At 42.0% G+C, this 18,060-nt stretch overlaps 1 protein-coding gene across 16 annotated transcripts in view; it reads left to right on the forward strand.

Annotated features, from left to right (window-relative positions):
• Positions 1-8,914: 8,914 nt before the first annotated feature.
• Positions 8,915-18,060, forward strand: part of Sgip1 (SH3 domain GRB2 like endophilin interacting protein 1) — a 188,920-nt gene continuing 179,774 nt past the window's right edge. For 15 of the 16 annotated variants that reach the window (XM_005353475.3, XM_026781969.1, XM_026781968.1 and 12 more), the window contains exon 1: positions 9,809-10,190. In XM_005353475.3, the coding sequence (XP_005353532.1) occupies positions 10,181-10,190 (10 nt within the window). In that variant the 5' untranslated portion in view covers positions 9,809-10,180. Of the gene's footprint in view, positions 9,188-9,808; positions 10,191-18,060 lie in introns of those variants that run through there. The other variant, XM_026781966.1, reaches the window with a different exon arrangement.

The following is an 18,060-nucleotide window of genomic DNA, read 5'->3' on the forward strand; positions in this document are numbered from 1 at the left end:
CTGCACATCAGGTGTGAACTGCAAACATGACATGGACTGCACATTGGGTGTGAACTGCAAACATGACATGGACTGCACATCAGGTGTATACTGCAAACATGACATGGGCTACACATGAGGTATGTACTGCAAACATGGCATGGGCTGCATATCAGGTGTGAACTGTAAACATGACATGGATGCACATCAGGTGTGTACTGCAAACATGACTATGGACAGTCACAGTGAATGCTTAGCTAGCTCACGTTTGTAACTTAATGAAGACCAGACAGATCTCTGTCCAGAGGTAAGATAAGAAGAGCTATGTGTTAACCTCCTGTGATCAGGTTTTCTTTGCAAGTGGAAGGAAAATCTAGATATTCTACAGCATATTTGTGGCATCCAGGTCTAGAACATTCTGTTGTTTGTGAGTTAGTCACATAAATCCATCCGCAAGTTTTTTAAATCTTATTTTTCTTAGAACTTTAATATATTTAATAAGTGCCATAGTAAAGAATTAGGTAATTACCTTTTCAAAATCTTTCTTTTCGGTAGCATGATGGTAAGTTTTATCAACTAGACACAGCCTAGAATCGCATGGGAAAGAAGTCTTTATATTGATTTGACCTGTGGAAATGTCTGTGGGGATTGTATTGATTGTTATTTGATATAGGAAGATCTAGACCACTATGGGCTATACTATTCCTTAGGCTGTGTGTGTGTGTGTGTGTGTGTGTGTGTGTGTGTGTGTGTGTGTGATGAACAATAGAAGAGAAGAAAAGGCTTCTGGAAGCAAACAAAGGATTTGTGCATTGCTTCTCACTCTGCAATGGACCATGACTGTGCCGATTTAAGCTCCTGTCTTGATGTCCCCACAATAATGAACATAAAATTGAAAGCTCAGGAAGCCCTTTCTTCCCTAAGCTGCTTTTCATAGGGGTGTTTTATGACAGTAGCAGTAATGAAATCAGGACAAGTAGTTTAATATTGTTAATTGCACTAGTAGATAAATCTGAGTTATTTTTATTATTCAGAGAATAGAATACATCGTGATATATTATGTCATGTTTTATGGATTATGTTGGCTGATAACTTATTTAAAATTTTTGCAATAGTGTTCATAAACAAGGAAAGTTATGGTCTAGTTTTATCAATATTGTCACAATTCATAATTTACAAAGTGAATTTTTAAGATTTTCTTCTGTTGCCTAAATTCTTGAACTGTTAAAAGCTGCATCTGAGTCCATCATTCAGGGCAGTGGCTACCCTGAGTGCCATGGCAACCATGTGAGTGTGGATCTATGCTCTAAGTACACTGACACTATTGGTGTTCAATCCTGGTATATGTCAAATACTGAATATGCTAAAGTATTTTAAAGTGTTTAATAAGTATTATATGTTACTTACATGAATTCTTTCTGGTTCTTGTTTTGCTCATCATAGCAATCCACTTTTCCTGCTTTATTTTCACTTTTTTAAATACATTTTTCACTCAATATATTCTTATTACAGTTTCTCTTCCCTCAGTTCCTTCCAGATCCTCCCTACCTCCCCACATCTTCACATATCCAACTTCATGTCCCTTTCTCTTCTGTCTCTCTCTCTGCATCTCTCTCAAGGACAGACAAAAACCAAACAAACCATAATTTTAAAAGGAAAAGCATAAGAAACTTATATACAAAAAACATAAAAACACAAAATCAGAAACCATAAAAATTACATATATGTGTGCGCATATTTATAAATATGTGTGTGTGTGTGTGTGTGTGTGTGTGTGTGTGTATCTGTCTCCAGCGGGGCTGCATGGCTTCTCCTTGACTCTGCTTTCTTTATCCCAGCATTCAGTTTAGTTTTCCCTGCTTATCTCTACTCTACCCTATCATAGGCCCCAAACAGCTTCTTTGTTAACCAACGGTATTCACAGCATACAAAGGGGAATCCCACATCACAATAGGCCTATGTGTCTCTGTCTCATTCTTCGGTAACATCTATCCCCTCCGGCTCTTCTTTCTGTCTCCTCTTCTGCATAGTTTTCTGAGCTCCAAGGAAAGAAGTTTGATAAAGAAATTCCACCTAGGACTGAGTGTTCCAAGGTCTCTTACCCTCTGCACATTGTCCAGTGGTGGGTCTTAGTATTATTTCCCATCTACTGAAGGAAGAAGCTAAGACGCTGATCTATGGGTATAGCAGAATGTTTTTGAGAATCATTTAATTGCTATGTTCCTTTAATATAAGAATAGTATTTGGGTTTCCCCTATTCCATTGGCCTATCTATTGTCAGGTTCTTGGCTACCCTAGTGGTGTCAGGTGTCGGTTCTGTCTCATGGGGTGGCCTTAAGTCCAATCATATGGTTGTTTATTCATACAACATGTGTGCCACTATTGCACCAAGATATCATGGAGGCAAGTGAAAATTGTAACTTGCAGGGTTTATAGCTGGCTTGATGGCTACCTTAGTCCTCTGGTAGCATGCAGAGTACCTTCCTGAATGAAGACTAGTCAATAGAGGTGAAGACACCAGTTTGACTTCTCCATGGTTAATGAAGTATGTGTTGTCTTTGGCAATATGGCCTCATCCTCAGTTAGTGGAGAGCAATCAACAGCCTTGGCAACAGCCTGAGTTGGTTGGGGGTTTCCATGGGGCCCCTTTGGCAACAACTCAATGAGATGTAACACATTCCTGGCACTGAAAGTCACCTGGTAGTGAAAGATGTCTAGTTGGGGCTTTCTCCCCTCTGTTACATAGTGATTCCATTTAGATTTCTCTCATATACACATTTTAAGAATCTTCTACTGTAGTAAGCAGGTTTTCATATCACTCCTCAGATGACTCTTGGTGTTAGCTGCCCTTTCTATCCATTGTCCTCTCTTCTCTCCCTCTCCCATTTAATCCTCCCATTCCAGTCTCCCCTCTAAGTCACCATAACTATTCTATTTCCTCTTCCTTGGCGGTCCTCCCTCCAGCCATCATCCTTTTCTCTACATATAATCTTTGTGATTATAAGGATTATAATATGCCTAGTGAAGGCATAAAAGCCAACATCCACACATAAGAGATACATACTATATTTGTACTTTTGGGTCTGTGTTACTTTACTCAGGGTGACTTTTTTTCTAGCTCCATCCATTTACCTATAAATTTCATGATACTTTATCTTTCTTTCTTTCTTTCTTTCTTTCTTTCTTTCTTTCTTTCTTTCTCTCTTTCTTTATTTCTTTCTTTCTTTCTTCCTTATTTCCTTCCTTCCTTCCTTCTTTCCTTCCTTTTAGGTTTTTTGAGACAGAGTGTCTCTGTAGCTTTGGAGCTTGTCCTAAAACTAGCTCTTGTAGACCAGGCTGGCCTCAAAATCACAGAGATCTACCTGCCTCTGCATCCCAAGTGCTGGGATTAAGGACACGTGCCCCCACCGCCCAGCTCATGATTTCATTTTTTAACAGTCAAACAATATTCCATTGTTCAAATGTACCACATTTTCTTTCTCCATTCATCTGTTGATGGACATTTAAGTTATTTCCGATTTCTGACTATTGTGACTATAGCAGTTGCTGTATCCTCAGAACTATATCAAAATTTAAAAATTGATTTTTAAAAATTATCTTTCCCATTTCCTTTGTTGTCAGATAATTTCCACTGCTTTGGTGTACCTTAGTTGTATTTCAAAATGTAGGTCTTTATTAAGCAGTACAAGTAGTTAATATAAATTTATTCAGCACTCACAGAGGTATGTATACCTGGCTCTTTGGAGAGGAATGGTCCATTGAGCATGCCATGTCTTTAGACTAAGTGGCCAGTAAGTAGGAAGTGCACCCCTATGGAAAAGTTCAGTGCTCTGTCTGCATGTAGTGTGAGCATACCCATATAGTTCTCAAGTCTGCTGTATGAGGTCAGTGTGCCTTCTGTGTGGCTCTGTAACTAAATCCTTTTGTACTTGACACACTGAGCAATGCCTGTGGGACAGGTTGCTTTGTTACATGGCATCTCACTCACATCTGTTCTGAAAATAGCATCCATTCTTCCTTTGACACCCTGTCTGTCCCTCCTGTAACATGAGGGTTTCATATTCGGGGTTGTTTGCCATTGAAACTTGCTTTACTCTATCTTCCCCAAGGTTAGTCTCAATGCTGGACATGGGAGTAAGCCAAAGATAGTGTTAGTCTTACATAAATTCACCACGAGGTTTCATCAACATGGCTCCATGGATGGGTCCAGAGAGTGAACAATGATGGAAGCCAAGTCAATCAGAGTCCTTCCCTGGATGGAGATATAAAGGGGGGGAGAGAAAGAGAGAGAGAGAGGAGAGAGAGAGAACTGAGTAGTTCCTTTACTGATTCTGTAATCTGGAAACTATACCATAATTTAAAATAGATACTTTTTAAAGATATATTTGGTCCTTTAGTACTTGGTTCTGGGAACAGTGTCATGACATGTCCTGATTCTAGTTTTCCTGCAGCTGCTCTTCCTGTAGTTTGCAAAGCTACACAGATAAATTCCTTTTGCCTATTTTATTAATAATTCAAGTTGTAATTGCTTTATTCTGAACGGAGAATAGTATATGCATACATGTATGTACAATATACATACACACAGAGGTGTTCTATATGCTCATATGTGGATATGTTAAAAACAAACAACAAACCCAGCAGGATCTCCACAGATCTCTTCTGCTTTCCTCTCAAAGCAGACACATGAGTCTCTCAACGTGGTGACTCACAGAACTGGGTCTCCTCAGGCGACAATGCTGACCCCAGTACTGGGAAAACATTTCCACCTTTACCATTGTTGACTGCCTCCAAGGAGAGAGTAGAATGGAAAGAGTCAGGTGTTCTACTAAGATGAGCACCTTGGAGATGTACACATGTAGACCTAGACATGTTTGAATACTTTCTCCTTGGGTTAACGTTCCTAACTCCTTCATGACTCACGTCTCATTCTTTTTTTTTTTTTGTACTTTTTAATTATTTTATTGTTTTTTTTTTGTCTGCATGTAGGTCTGTATGAGAGTGTTGGATCCTGGAGTTACAGACAGTTGTGAGTTTCCACGTGGGTGCTGGGAATTGAACCTGGGTCCTCTGGAAGAGCAGTCAGTGTTCTTAACCACAGAGCCATCTCTCCAGCCCTGTTGCTTTCTTTCTTTCTTTTTTTTTGAAAAGTAGGAACAAATAATCCCCTAAAATACTAAAATTAAAAAGGAATAAAGAAACCTAACTCTTGAGAATGTGATAGGTATATGACTTCTTTCATTTATTTATTTATTCATTCATTTTGAGAGTGGGTCTTACTGTATAGCCTTGGCTGGCCTTGAATTCACAGCTCCAGCCTCCTCTGTCTCTGGAGTACTGGAATCAAAGACACACCTATCACCCCAATTGGAATCTGGGACCTGGTTCTAAATCACAGATAACTAATGAGGTATCACAATACGCACCTTATTTCAGCAAGAGAACGCAGTATCTAGTGACATCAGCACTTAGGTTGTTGGTCTTTGACTCACTAAAAATATTCTGTGAGCCTAGTGTGACCCTGGTCTGTCTTTATCATCCAGGACAGGGCTCCCAGGCAGTGTTTGTGTTCTGATGCTGGCCAGCAGTTGGGCCCATATTTTCCAAGAACTTTTGGCTGCAATTTCAGATTTGTAAGAAACATCCTATCATTTCAGCAGCAAGAAATTCTTCTTTGGGGCTTGCCATCAAGGAGAAAGATATCACCCAAAGAGAAGAAATTCAGGCATAATCTAAAATGCTACTTATGTTCTTGAGCAAAATCTTGTTTCCCTAAAAGAAAGAAAGAAAGAAAGAAAGAAAGAAAGAAAGAAAAGAAAAGAAAAGAAAGAAAAAAAAGAAAAGAAAAGATCTAGGAGGAAAAACAATTGAGGTATTAGATCTTTTCTGACAACATATTTGAGTACATTTTCAATGTGAAACACAACTTTGTTCCTTGGATGTTCTTATAATTGATAATAACATTGTCTTTTTTACAAAGGGCACAAGACAAGCAGCTGATAAAGCTGTAGAGAAGTGTATCTGGCCTCAGGACTGACCTGACCACTTTTTGCTACACACCTTTGTGTTGCTCCTTCTAGGGCAATTGTATCTACAATTTTGTTTTTCCTATAAACATAACAAAGCTATTGACCAAATATTCTGAATCAACATCTATTAAAAGAAGATATATAAATATCCAGGAAACAAATGAAAGATGCTCAATCCAAGTAATTATGAGGGAAATACAAAACCACTTAAAATTGTCTGTGAACAATAAGACAAAAGCACAATAGATGTTGATGAAGGGCAGAGGAAGGAGATCTCTTGCACTCTGATAGTAGAAATGCAATTACTAAAATGATACAAAGCTTGCTCAGCTTTGACAGAGAACTGCCACAGTAGTTCTGCCACTGGGTATACATCCACAAAGAAGGAAATTAATATGTTAAAGAGACCTCTCCACCTACCAGGGCATTACGTTATTATTTACATATGGAATCAGCCTAAGAACCCATCAACAAATGAGCAGATAAGGAAAATGTGTATACATATACAATGAATTATTCAGTAATAAAAATGAACTTCAGCTACTTTCTTATAACTTTCTTGCAGGGCATTAGATTAAGTGACATACGTCAGGCATATACAGAAAGATAAACCGCACATATTCTCCTAAAATGCAGAAGCTAAGCGTTTGATTTGACTGATGTAGAGAGAAGAATAGTGTTATTGGCAACTGGAAAGCGTTAAGGGTACAAATGAAGGGAAGATGGTTAACAGGTGCGTGTGGGAGCCGTTGGATAAGAGTAACTTCTAGCAGTCTGTGATGCAGTCAAGCCATTGTGGTTGGTCATAGCTGTCTACTTCTAAACAGCTAGTAGGAAAGATCTTTAATATCTCTCTCTCTCTCTCTCTCTCTCTCTCTCTCTCTCTCTCTCTCTCACACACACACACACACACACACACACACACACACACACACACAGATTTCTTGAGGTGGCAGATGTGTGAGTTACCTTGATCTAATCACTAAACATGTTACATAAGTACTTACATGTTACATCATGTTTCATAAGTATGCACAATGTTTCCATGTGCATTAAAAACGTTCAAACTATATTCTGAACAAGAATCTTTGAGCTTGCTTTCTGTCTTATTGGGCTTGCTACAACCCTAAAAGCAAACTGGTGTGAGCTGTAGTGAGTGTGAGCGGTCTGCGCAGCTCCCTGAAGCCAGGGCTGGCTGCAGAGGCTGATAAGCTCGTTCATTATCTTCCACTTTGCTCCACCTCCTGCATTTCCTGCTCCCACTCACCTCCAGACACTACCTGACCATCCACATTCAGAGTTCCTTACTTTCTATAGCTTCTACCCCAAGCTCATTCTATTTCTTTTCATCAACTCTCCTAAACTTCCATCCTTTGCGGATTTTCCCCAGTGAATCTTGTTTGCCTCTACTTTCTCTTTTCGGCTGGTTTCAGGTATCTCCATCCAGCAAACTGGCCCCCTGCCTCGCCTAATCTTTCACCGCTGGTCTCAGTGCGCATGTCTCTCCCTTCGCCTACAAGTCTCTGGCTGCGACCTCTGATACATGCACCAGCCCTTCAAGGGTCAATGACACCAATTCTGCAAAGCTAACATGGGGGACTTACAAGGCTCCCGACACAACACTAACCCTTCTGGTGACCCCAACCATAAAATCATTGCTTTTCAACCATTTTCATTGCTACTTCATAACTGTAATTTTGCTACTGTTATGACTCGCAGATGTAAATATCTGTGTTTTCCGATGGTCTTAGGCGAGCCCCGTGAAAGGGTCGCTCACCCGCAAGTGGGGTGTGGGGGGGCTTGACCCACAGGTTGAGAGCTGCTGGTTTATAGGCTTGTGAACTTGATATTATTACAATCTCCATTTTATAGGTAAGAAACCAATGCCCAGAATTGTATGACTGGCCTAGGTTCCCAGACCTCAGTGAAAAAGACACATAATTCCATCTCATTATGTTTAACACCAGTATCCACTCTGGTTCTTAGCCTTCACTAGAATAATTTGCTAAACACACACACACACACACACACACACACACAGCCTTTATGCAATAACACACTGCAGTTTTTAGAGCACATCAAGTTGTTCTGAAGGCATGTTTTATTTTGTAATCTCCTTCCTTTTAAAACCCTCCTGCCTCATAGACATGGAAAAAGTCACAAGCAAGAATGTCTCTCCAGAGACTTTACTTTTGGAATGCAGAGGTCATTGAAATATGTGTCCTCCAGGGGAAACAACGATTATTTTTCAATTAAGAAAATCTTGTAAGTGGCTAAGGAACTGAGTTGCTTTTTGATCTTGACTAATTTGCTTCTTGCTTGGCCTCTCTAGATGTGTTCTTTATTTTTTCACGGCCACCAGTATCCCATCTTCCCTTGGAAGGAATCCGGACTGTGCTGGTAATATTGACTGAAGGTGTTATAAACGCTCAGCGTTGTTGCTGTTAGAGACTCAGACCCGATCTTCAATAAGGGAATTCTTGTAACCCCAATCCTGCTATTCCCTGTTTTAAAAAGACTCTCTAGCCTTCCGTCCCTCTTCATCTTTTTCTCCCTCCTTCTCATAGGCCTCCTCTACTCGATACCATTTATTTATGCTTGGCTGTCTGGTCATGTTAAACCTAGGATCTCAGAATAACGTTCCTGGGAGTCCCTTTGAAGGACTCACAGGTCTCTGGAGAGCAATCAGGTGACAGACCCTCAACTCAACCAGACATCGTGTCTGAACCGTTCCAGGGCAGGTGGATCCCATCCCAGCAAGTTGCCAAGCCCCAGGCTCCACCCATTCTTCCAGCGCAACCTGGAACGGTTGCTACCCTCTGGATTTCCTCCGGGGTTGAATGTCTGGGCTCCGAGGCGACTCAAGATCGCAGGAGGCGCTTCTCTCTTAAAACCCTGTAGTGGGGGCTGCAGTTGGCAGCTGTAGCCAAGGCTGTGAGAGAGGCCCCTCACCTGGGGCCTGTGGCGGCCCAGCTCGGAGGAAGGACGCGGTGGCGTCGGGGGTGGCGGTGGGACCCGCAGCCCGGGGTCGCGGCTGCAGAGCCCAGAGCGTGGGAGGAGACGGCGGTCTTATGCCTGCGGTGACCAAGGCTTATGCTTCTGCCTTCAGCCCCCACTCCCGCCTCTCGCCCCAGAAATGAGCTGGCGCATCGCCGGTTTGATTCCAGAGCCCGGATCGGGTGGGTTCTTTTGTTTCTTTGTTTTAATGACAGTTCCCAGCCCTTGGGCATGTCATGCGCAATTAATTTCCTTCCTCTTTTCAAGGCAGCTGGGGTGAATTTTTTTTTTTTCTACATCATCCTTTGGGGGATGGTTGTTTATGATGTGACGTCAGCGGATTGATTTTTCTCTCGTGAATGAGAGGGAGAGACACACAGAGAGACAGAGAGACATAGACAGGGAGACGGGGCGGGGGGACGGGGGTGGAAGGAGAGAGAAAGCACCAGCCAGCCACAGATGACAGATGTGCGCAGAAGCCAGGTGCTGACATTTGAAATTCCTTCAGGTCAAAATGAGGTTGGATTGGAAATGTAAAAGTGCGTTGCCAAGACCTGAAATTACTGAGAAGTTTTTGTCTTTAAAAAATAAATAAAAGAGAAAAACAAACAAACAAAAAAAATCCCCTGGGCAGCTCAGCTTCCTGGGCTCCTTTCTCTTTGGCGTCCCCAGTCACTGTGGCACACAGATCATCGGGCACCCGGGAGCCGCAATAGGCTTGCGGGGACCACGAGGAGGGGCGGGGGAAGTGCGTCACCAGGTGGGGAAGGGGCTGTGTTTTTGGAGAGGAGCGGGAGGCGGTGGGGGTGGCGAGGAATGGGGACGGGAAATGGGTTCCGTGCGCTCTCCGGGGGTATTGTGTCAGGAGATGCAGGCTGGCTACCATGTGACGCGGTCCAGAGCTGAAGGGATTGGCCGAGGCAGTGCAGGCGGTGCAGCTCGCCGGCTTGCTGTTCTCTGCCTTTCTCTCTCAGCATCTTCCTGGGAGCTTGTAGGTGAAGCAGCACCAGCAGCATCCATGGCCTGTCTTTCAGGTTAACACTGTCTCCTTTGGCTTGGCAGTAAGCAGAGCAGACCTCAGCAGCGGCATTGTGAGGACTTAGCTGGGACCTGGAAGCGTATCCTCCTGTGTTTTTTCTGACTCCTTGGAAATTAAGGAATGCAATTCTGCCACCATGATGGAAGGTAGGATTCCCACTGCTGTGGTTGGCTGACTACAGGCATGATTTGGATAGACCAGTATGGAAGAATGCATGCAGCCGGTGACTGTGTCTAGAACCTGGCTGCCAGGGTTTTTGTGAGCAGCTAAGACAGCTTGCTTGCCACCGGCCAGGGTTGAGACTAATGGAATCAAACCACAGGGATTCTGCCTAGCTCAGAGCTCCACAGCTCCCAGCTCCTTTGAAAGAGAAAAACCTAAGTGTTTGCAGGGAGCTGAGACAGCTAGGAAGATGCTCAAAGGCCAAACAAGTTGGAGCAAAAAAGATAAGGATTTGTGTGTGTGTGTGTGTGTGTGTGTGTGTGTGTGTTTGTGTGTGTGTTAGGTTCCTGAAAGCACACTGGTTAAATCTTTGCAATGGAAACTTGTTTTCAGAAATTGACATTAGACAGGAGAGGTCATGGGCTGAGTTTTCCACATGCTGTCGTTTTCAGTGAACTGTTTCCGTATTTCAGAAGATATTTTTATCTCTGGGGTTTGCATTATGATATTGGAGCGAGGGGTGCAACAAATTTGGTTCATAAACTGGAGTTTTCTGGGGGCTGTCATTACAGCATGAGGGCTCTAAGAAAAACACCTGGGCCTCTTGGCTCCTTCATCAGGATCATACCGGTTCAGAAAGGAGAGGGCCCTTAGCTAAACATCAAATGGTTATTTGCTGAGTATCTTAGTACATTTAACATTAAGTGTGAGGAGGGATATTTTCCTTGCAAGATGCTATTTAAACTAGGTATTATTCTATTAACTTGTCCTTTCTCGCCTTAGATAGTGACAGCCAATATCACCTCAGCAAAAGCAACAAATTGGTCAGAGAAGAATCAGGGAGCTCTCTATGCTGGCTTCGATTTCCTGTTTTCTTACTACAGGATGGTGCAAAACTCCTGGCCTTTCCTAAGATGACAGGCAGAAATGTTCCTCCCAGGCTGGGTTTTATAATACAGAATCCAGTGCATAATGGCTCTCAAATAAGCCATTGAGATGACAAGAGAGGCCACATTTAAGTCAAGGTCCTTCCTACCAGTTGTGGCTGGGCAGTGGACCTTAGAAATTCACTAAACTGGAATAAAAAGAAGATGGTTTCAGTAAAAGCTGCAATGTAGCCTGTACTCATTTGGGGGAAATGAATCTCTCTCTCTCTCTCTCTCTCTCTCTCTCTCTCTCTCTCTCTCTCATATCATGTCAAATGTCATTAGTGTGATTTGAGGGAGTGAAGATTTCTGGGGCAGAAGCTCGCAGATTTGGGGAAGTGGCCTTAAAAGGAGTCAGGATATCATTCTGTTTAGAGCCTGCTCTCATTTTCAGAGAGCTAAGTGATAATTGTTAAGACTAAGGTTAAATCAGTTTTGGTTAATTCAAAATGAATTTAATCTTTGAATAGCAAAGCAAGACAAGCAGAAAGAATACAACTTACGTAGTTTTCAATTCAAAGCCCACATGACTTACCTTCATCGGAAAAAATAACCTTGTCTGTAGGATTACCATGTTTTTTTTTTCAGCTAAATTTTATGTGGGGTCTGTTAACATGCATCTGCGTACATTCCAATTCAATTCTAGCCTTCCATAGGGAACTGGAGGACCTGTCCTTTTACTCTTGCCTTGAAACTATCCCATGAGTTATCTGGGGCTGGTAGCGTGTCCTGATGCTCATTAGTGCTTCTGCTGGTAATCAGGTCTGTTGTGCCATCCGGAACGCCAGCTCGAAGCTCTGAGCTACAGCTGAGCTGAGCTGAGCTGCACAAACTGAAAAGGGGAACTCTAACAAAGACTGGTGTTGGAGCCGAAGTAGCACCATGGCTAGCTTGTCAAATTTATCTCATGGAGGATGCTATCTTCGCACTGGTTGGGATCAGAGGCGACACTCTGGGTACAGTTGTTTCTATTGAGCCTTAGGGGGAGCAAGTAGATGAGTGTGTCCCCTGCTTTCAAATTTCATGTGAAACCAATAAATGCTCTCTACCCATAATTCCTATCTCAATGGTCTCCTATTAATTGTTCAGTGACCTTGGAAAAAACTGGTAGGAGCCTTAACCAGAAACCTATTGGCCTGTCAGTGGCCTTCCAACCACGTTGCCAGTCCTTTTTAGCAATGTCTGTGTAGATTTCTGGTGCTGCATCCCAGAACCCCTCCTCTAAACTGCTCTTACTCTGAAGATGTGATTTGGCAGTTATGTCCACTGAACTCGCCTCAACAGAAAGCCAGGCTGTTGTACAAACCACAGTTACCTTGGAAAGCTAAGGAGCCCCTAAAAGGTGCCCGGAATGCTGCCGTGGCATCTGTCTGCTGAAATGCCGGCGTGTCCTGTGAGGTTTGCACCACCGAAAGTCTATGCAGTCTGTTCTCAACCAGTTCCTGTGTGCCACATACACACAGTCACTCTTGCGTGTGCACTCATGCACATAAACACAGTGCTAAAGAGGGGAGGCTGTCGTTTCTACTTCTGTGCGCGCCTGCGTGTGCATCGCTATCCTGCTGCAGTCTTCCTGTCCACTGCTTTGAGGAAGCTTGCAGGGCAACTTTTCCGTCCCTCCTCTGTTTTGTGGGAAACAAGAATAAATACGTATTTAGTCGAATAGCTCATGGTTCCGATTCATGCGTGTGTCTGTTTGGAACAGGATATAGGCTTCCTTCACCCAGTGTCTTTTGGAAGGCCTGGTCTTAGATGAGGAATGGTACCACCTCCCTCTTGTTCTAATACTGCCAAGAGGCAGCATCGTAACTGCAGGCTCTGTTTACAGCTCACCAGCAGTGTGTGTCTCCGTGGCTCTATTTCAATATCTTTGAAGAGACTTGAGTTGTTGCTTCCCGAATTCTCTGGTTTTTTTGCCAGTGGTGGGTCTTGAGTTGTGTCTTTGTGGAGGGAAACTACATGATGCTGCTCGGATGCATTGTGGGAGTGAGGGACGAGGTGGTAAGCAGAGGACACTAGAGCTATGGGTCTGTGCAGTGGTGATGCTAAGATGCAGTCAGTGTGGTTATGGCAGCAAGTCAGGTGCTACTCTTTGATAGGTTATTATTAAAAATCTTAAATGGGATTAAATAAAGTCTTTCCTAAGAGAACTGAAAGTAAGCTACGGTCCGTTGAAATCTTTTTATTTCTGAGGCCGGCTGTTAAGTACGTTTCTTGTCCCATGCAGAACTAATAAGTGTTCTATGTTTCGAATTCCATCTTCAGGCTCCTAGGTGCTGCTATATTCAAAACATCATCTTCCCCGTGCCAATGGGTTCATTCTGTAGGACGGCTTTGAAAGGAAAAAGCATGCTTGTAAGGATTTAGTTTCAATTCAAGGTGACGAGTATGTTTTAATTTATTTGCTACTCACAGGCATGTCTGCATAGGTGCCTCCTTAATCGAACATTTTATGATACGTTTTCCATATTTAAAAAAAATTAAAAAGGAGGCATTGTCACAGGAAGAAAAATACCCACGGTAGAGGAATTTGAACTCAAGTCCATTTAACAAAATTCATGATTTCAGCTTCTAAGAACTTTTTCCTTTTTCCTTTGTAGAGGAACAGGCATGTCCGCCACCCTGAAAAACAAGCCTTTGTTTCTGCAGTTGCATGTTCTGTTCCTCTGTACTTAAAATATGACTGCTGGCAGAACCTTTTCATTCCTGATTAGTGCTTTTTATGCCCTAAATGATTACTTAGATGATTTTTGTCCAATTTGAGATTAGCTGAACATCTGTTGCTGCAATAAACCTGTAAACTCTAGAAATGGAATTTTCTATTTGGAAAATTCTTTGATGTGATAATAAAAAAGAAAGGGAACAAAGCCTTTTGAAGAAGAGTGCTCATTTTATAGTTAGCTCATAGGTTTTAGAGAGAGCGCCTCAAATGCTACCGATTCCCCTCCCTTAAATGGTGAGGTTACTTTAATAAATCTGAGCGTGCATCTGAGATTCTAATACTCACTCCGTCATTTACGTAACTTCTCTCCACCTTCAGGTGCAAGTTGGGAAGAGACTGTTAGTTCTTCTCCAACCCCACTGGGCAGCTTCAAATCTCTGAAAAGAATGTGTAGTCATAGACTAGTCCACCAGCAGCGATTAGGCCAGCTTCTGACTGAATGCTAAATCCTTGCCATGAACACGACAGCTATCACAGCGATACAGCAGAAGAGAGTGATGGCCTTCAATGTGTTTTTAATTTCAAGTATTGCTTTTGGATATTGCTCTGAGTCTTCCCACTTGGCTTATCTACGTCAATTATTAGCACAGGAAACTTAATTAGAAGAAAACGAGGAGCTAGAGACAAAATTTGAAGGCATCTCCAGAAACTATCTCACATATGAAGCTTTAGAGACTTGTGATAATACTGTCGGTTTTCAATTATGTTCAGTTTGACTTTCTCCTTCCGTTCTTGTGACTCTCCCTTTCTTAATTCCACTTTCTATAGGAACCACCGTCCGGTTGAAAGGTCATTCCATAAATTCTCAAATGGAATGAAGACAGGGAGAGATTTTACTGAGATGGCTAGAAAGGAATTGGAGATCCTATTTAATGGGGTATGGTGTGTTTTAACTTCTCTGTCTTAGAACCTTATATTGAAATTGGTCATATGAAGAGGTGGTCATGGACAGAAAGGAAGAGGAAGCGTGTTGAAGACAGGGTCCCCTGGGGAGGAAGCAGGGGTGGGCAAAGGCATTGGGACTAGTCTGTTTGTGCACTGACCATTCATATTACAATGGGTGCAGTATAGCTTACTTACCAATGGAACAGCTACTGAAAAAGTACTATAGATATGGAAGGAATGAGACTCTATTCTTGGCATCTGAATATTAGTTCATTGCTTCTGTAGGACACTAGAAATACTCTATATTTAAAAATATTTATTTATAATATATAAAACATCTATATTTAAATACCTTATATCATGAACTTCCTTGTTTGAAATTTCCATCCCTTCCATTTTTCTTTGAATCCAGTCTGCATGAGCTTGCATGCTGTAGCCTGCTATCTTCTTCAGGTTCAGCCAGTACTTCATTAACATTGATAATCATCCTAAATGCCTCTTAGTACTTAGAATAGACTTTTTTCTCCATTCTAGCTCTTGCTTTGTAAAAATCATTTTTCATAGCTTGTAGAATAACTAATTCCCTTAGGATTTCTGCAAAACCTCCACTCCTCATCAGGATTTCCTTTTGTTCTTGTTATTCCCAAATGCCAAACACACTTTTTGGGTCACAAAGTCCCAATGCTGAAGTTAGGACTTGAAGGAAAGCTCTTAAAGACAGATATCTGGTCTACCACATTCATCTCTGTAGCTTTCATACCTAGTGGAGGCCTAATACATTTATTCATTGAACAAATGAACAAAACTAGATATAAATAAATAGCCCGTAGAACTACATACTGTACATGGTACATGTGAAAAATAAATGATCAAATTTATGTTCTCACTAGAGACACGAAACTTACAAACACAGCACAATTAGGAAGTTAGACAGTCTTATAAAGTACTAAAAGAGGTAGTTTATTTGAGACTATGCACTGAGCTTGAATCATTTGGGTAATTCATTCCAAAGAAATGAGTCCATGATAGAAGGAGACACATTGTGCTACACCTATACAAATACATTTTTATCAATACACTGGATGTTTCCCTGATATTTGTGCTTTCCCTTCTTTCATTTTCCCTCTACCATTCCCTTCCTGTGTTCTTCTTCCTCTTTTCTGCTTTAATACCAAGCCTGGCTATGATGGAAACTAGCTTAAAATGGATAGATAAGTATCAAGGAGTATACATTTGAGCAATGTGCTGGTCTTTGCAATGATATGAGGTTTCGCAGATGCCAATTTATTCCTAAATAGAGAATTTTTCTATATTAGGAGTTTAGTGTATTCACCGAACTTCTGGAGTTTGGGCTTTTGTATAGAGAGAATTTGGTTCCAGAAGTCATACTTGAGTGTGAATCTAAGTGCTGGAACTACTTGGCTGGATGCCTTGAGGAAATCGCTTTACATTCTAGGCTGTGTTTCCTCTTGACAGAATGAGATGATTGATCCATCCTATATCTAGAGTGCCCTGCTCTAAGAACCCATTGCCACTGCTGAATGATTGGAGTCTCCCACATTTTCTCCCTCCAAGATTGAACTTCAAGGCTAGACTCTTCTTTCTCCAAACTCAGAGTGTACGCCTGGCACACAGTGAACTCAAATGCATTATTATAATACTTTTCTGCTGTTTTTCTGTATGCATGCCACAGGTTAAGTTTGCATCTTTGCTGTACTAGAAGACAAAAGCATCTATGTACCTGTCCTCCACAGAGCCTAATATAGAGCTATTTCTTTATCCATTAAGATTATGTGTAGAACTAGTAAAAACATAGAGAACAAGTGTCTGGAGGACAAAGCCGTGAATGAGACATCTCTATCACACCTCTTCCCTCAAGAGTCAAGGACTATCACAAAGCCATGAATGGGATATCTCTATCACACCTCTTACCTTAAGAGTCAAGGAGTATCACAGAAGAGGAGGCAGAAAGAGACAGCGGTTAGGGAGTACCTGAACACAACTGTGTCTCCTGGACATTTCAAGACCAATACACTGATGGATACACAGCAGCTATGGTTGCCTGTTGTTGTGGTTTGAATAAGAGTGGCCCCTATAGACTCATACATGTGTATGCCTAGTCTCCAGGGAGTGGAACTGTTTGAAAGGAATAGAAAGGTTAGGAGGTGTGTCCTTGTTGGTGGAGGTGTGTCCATGTCGGAGGAGGTGTGTCCTTGTTGGTGGAGGTGTGTCCTTGTTGGTGGAGGTGTGTCCTTGTTGGAGGAGGTGTGTCCTTGTTGGAAGAGGTGTGTCCTTGTTGGAGGAGGTGTGTCCTTGTTGGAAGAGGTGTGTCCTTGTTGGAAGAGGTGTGTTCTTGTTGGAGGAGGTGTGTTACTAGGAGTGGACTTTGTGGACTTTGAGGTTTCTCAAAGTCTTTCTGCCAGTGGATCGGGATATAACTCTCAGGTACTGCTCTAGCACCATGCATGCTGAATTGCTCCCTGCCATGTTGATAAAGGACTGCCCCCTCTGAACTATAAGCAAACTCATAATTAAATTCTTTCTTTTATAGTAATTGCCATCATCATGGTGTCTCTTCACAGCAGTAGAACACTAACTGAGACAGCTGTGTAAGATCTGCACAAGATTAAGCCAATCAACATTTCCATACGTACGACTGTTGGATTTGTAGGAGGCAAGGTCAATCATCAGGTCAATACACTGAAGGCCTGATAACGGTGCCTCATGAGCTTATTCTTCCCACACTTTTAAGTAAACGGATGTATGTCATGTTCTTGTCTTCATTTATCATTCCAAATCCACAGAGCTGAACATTCAGCTAAGCTTGAACATATCCAATAAAGAGAGGTTATGTTATATGATAAGACTCTTTCAGAACCAGGATCGCTTGTCAAATGATGAGTTCTCAGTTGCGTCTCAAAGGCCTTTGCATAAGGGGGTAAGGAGGTGAGAAGCCACTACCCTTCGCTGAGGAGTTACTGACAGTTTATAACTGCTAGCGGAAGGGAGTCGGGTTTCTTTAGGGGTGTGGTCCTTGGTTGGTAGACCATGTTTCAGTAGATGTCCTCACATCTGTGTGTATATAGACAGCACGATTTGGACTCATTGAGTTATTAAAATGATTTTTGTGTTTTGTTTAAGAGGATATGATGTTGTGAATGGGGGGAGGGTTTGGGAATGGATGTGAAAGGAATTAGTGGGAGGAGCATGGAATGAATATGATCAAAATTCATTGTATGCTTGTATGAAATTCTGGAAGAATTAATAAAATTATTTTATTCTTCAAGCAATTCACTCAAATGAGCATATGGTTTACAACTT

Source organism: Microtus ochrogaster, chromosome 10, assembly GCF_000317375.1.
Source record: "Microtus ochrogaster isolate Prairie Vole_2 chromosome 10, MicOch1.0, whole genome shotgun sequence".
Taxonomy (NCBI): Eukaryota; Metazoa; Chordata; class Mammalia; order Rodentia; family Cricetidae; genus Microtus; species Microtus ochrogaster.